General features: G+C 35.9%; 1 protein-coding gene across 1 annotated transcript; it reads left to right on the forward strand.

Annotated features, from left to right (window-relative positions):
- Positions 1–2,007: 2,007 nt before the first annotated feature.
- Positions 2,008–2,851, forward strand: LOC105052616 (uncharacterized). Its single transcript, XM_010933479.4, has one exon. It carries the CDS (start codon positions 2,129–2,131, stop codon positions 2,618–2,620), a length of 492 nt encoding a protein of 163 aa, XP_010931781.1. The 5' UTR covers positions 2,008–2,128; the 3' UTR covers positions 2,621–2,851.
- Positions 2,852–3,120: the final 269 nt, after the last annotated feature.

The raw sequence follows: 3,120 nt of genomic DNA on the forward strand, positions 1-3,120 counted from the left end.
GCATTCCCCAGACTCCTATAAGAAAAAAATTTTATGTACTATAGATGGTGCAGAGCTGTGCATATCATCCATGATAATTGATTCATATGTGAGACCGGAATATGATGTGTAAAAAAAAAAAAATTATTGATTTCGTATGAAAATCAATCACCGTCAATGATGCATGTGATTCTGCACCGTCTGCGGTGCCGAAAGAATTTAGCGCCCTAATAAATGTGATAGCTTAGGGACAAAAGTGGGTGGAGGTGGTGGCGTCTCTAGATCTTTATGCATTTCCTCCTCCCCTCCATGAGCAATTCGCTGCACCTCCGCGGATCGTTGGTGTGCGGTGTTGGTGCAGTTAAGGAAGTCGTTCGCAGGCTGGCTGGATACTGTTGCGACGAGGTTAGGTGCAACGCCAACCTTAAAGGCCCTGGGGTCATTAATGAAGCACGGTTCCCTCCTCCTTTTTTCTTTAAAATAATTTGAAGTATTAAAGATTCATCCACTTATTGAAAAGAGGGGGGGGGGGGGGGGAAGGAGGGTGTGGCGGGAATATAAAAATAAAAAAATAAAAATAAAGTAAAAATAATTTTTTATATTTTATAAAAAATCTGCATCGAATATAGGAAAGTCCAATCTGCACCTACGAGAATTGGAGCAATTTTTTCTTTGGAATGCATCCTTAAGCGTTTTAATAGTATGAAGTAAAATATTTTTTTATTAAAAATATAATAAATATTTTATATAACTTCTTTAGAATAATAAATACTCAGATAAATATAAATCATTCTAAGATATATCACTATTCTATAGTCAATTAAATATTTAAAAATTATTTTTTCAGATACATCTAAATTCATGATACCATCTCCATAACTATTTGTGTTTACCAAATTGTTACTTTTTTTTTCTTTTTCCTGACTTGTGGATGATTAAGCTAGAAGCCAGCTAGTTTAAGTTGAATTAAAATTTTAAAAAAAATTACTCTAAAACATTTTGGCTATCTGCATGCCATTCTAATCACCATAACAATCTAATGATCATAAGCTTGTTCTTCCCAGCAACTAAGCAACTAGCACCACCAAAGCATGGTTCTTTATTTATAAAAAAGCTAATTAGTACCTAGCATGTATCTAGCTGTGTTAATGTAAGGTCTTGATGAAAGTTGGATTGGAGCAAAATTATATTAACTACAACGGAGAAAAATATGACATAACTTTTCGAACAATTATGAAAAAAATATATTAGAGCTATATTTTCTAAATAAATTAGAATTACATTTAAACATGTATGATATTAAGTAATAAGAAAATATCCAATTAGTGTTGCTTTCTAAGATTTATGATAATAAAATATAAGAATAGGATAAGCAACTACCACCAACTATTGGTAGTCAATGATTGACATCTCATGCTACATGACTCATAATTCAAAGATCACTAGAAACATGTAGGGTTCACTAGCATGTAACCTACTTAATGCATAGGATGAATTTATATATATATTTTTTTAGATATTTTGAAGCTAATGGTTACTGTAGTATTCATTATTTTTTTAAAAAAAATTTATATCATTCATTATATATTTTTTTATTAATTGATATTTTTTTTTTCTTTTGACTAACGCATTAATATACTATCAGAAAATTAAATTACTAAAAATATTATAAATAATTTTCTTCCAGACTATAAAACTGTTATCCATGATACATATGGCAGAAAATTTATTGTTATTGGTTGGTATCATTTAGTGTGCATCTCTTTGCTTGATTGATATGTTTCTTCCTTTGACTTGAATACTTTGTCTTCTGGTCATGATGAAAAGAAAAGTGAAAAAGACAAAGGGCGTGAAGTCCGGTTCCATCCGTTTTTCCCTTCATAAATACTTTCCATGACAATCTCAACCTCTTTGTTCGGATCATGCGTCCAAATAAAGCGATACCAAAAATTGCCTCCCAACAATTCCACCTACGTCATCATCACATGCATAAGAAGGGTAGAGGTACAAACGAAATTATTTCAAAACTTCTGGGCAGTTTGATCACCAATTTCTTATGTAAACACCCTCGCACTCCCTCTTGCAGCCCCACCCAGCAGAGTCCCACTCAAAGGAAGCCCACCTGAAAAGAGACAAAAGAGCTTAGAAGATGACTCTAATCACAGAGGAGCTCAAGGCCAAGGCTGAGGTCTACTATGGAGATGAGATCTGCCAAGAGAAGTCCAAGTTCCTCCTCCAAGAAGTTGGCCTCCCAAGGGGTCTCCTCCCCTTGAAGGACATCATAGAGTGTGGCCATGTGGAGGAGACTGGCTTTGTTTGGCTCAAACAAAAGAAGAAGATTCAGCATCGCTTTGAGAAGATAGGGAGGCTGGTCTCCTATGCCCCTGAGATCACTGCCTATGTGGAGAAGTACAAGATCAAGAGTCTGACTGGTGTCAAGGCTAAAGAGCTCTTGATTTGGGTCAGTCTAAATGAAATCTCCGTCGACGACCCGCCGACCGGGAAGCTGACCTGCAAGGGCCTGGCAGGGTTTTTCCGGACCTTCCCGACGTCGGCTTTCGAGCTGGAGGAGGATAAGAAGATGGAGGCAATGGTGCCTCCCTTGGACCAAGCTTCACCAGTGGTTCCTAACATTAAATGATGGTGTTGATATCATCCTTCTGGGTTCAAGCAGTGCATCTACCTCTACATCTAGTGTTGTTCCCTTTGAGGAGCAGTGGCTATATCTAAGTTGGTTGTGAGATCTGAAATGCTTAAGAACTGGTCTTTGGCTCTATGCCATATGTGTTCTTTTCTTGTTATTGATGTTTCTGCATGTGTCTTTACCTCTTACCTATGTTCTTAATTTCCTTCTCTTTTGCTTTTCTTTTAAGTTTGTTGGCAACATTTACTTCTTTCCGTATGATGAGAGGCCCTTTTTTTTTTTTTTTTCTTGAAAAATTCTTAGTGGTAAGAGATTGAATTCAAAATTTTGAATATTAAATTCCAGCTACAACATATCATGCAATAAATATGTTTACACCTACTTGGTATAACAACCCATCTTGACTCTGGCAACAACTCCAGATTGCACCAACCTTGTACATATCATACAATATTAATTATCTCATATCAATATATCCATAACTTGGACGTATAAGG

This window comes from Elaeis guineensis, chromosome 10, assembly GCF_000442705.2.
Source record: "Elaeis guineensis isolate ETL-2024a chromosome 10, EG11, whole genome shotgun sequence".
In the NCBI taxonomy this organism is placed as follows: Eukaryota; Viridiplantae; Streptophyta; class Magnoliopsida; order Arecales; family Arecaceae; genus Elaeis; species Elaeis guineensis.

What these genes read in the sequence shown, in the direction of transcription:
- LOC105052616 (XM_010933479.4), top strand. Translation starts at nt 2,129, where the DNA reads ATGACTCTAATCACAGAGGAGCTCAAGGCCAAGGCTGAGGTCTACTAT.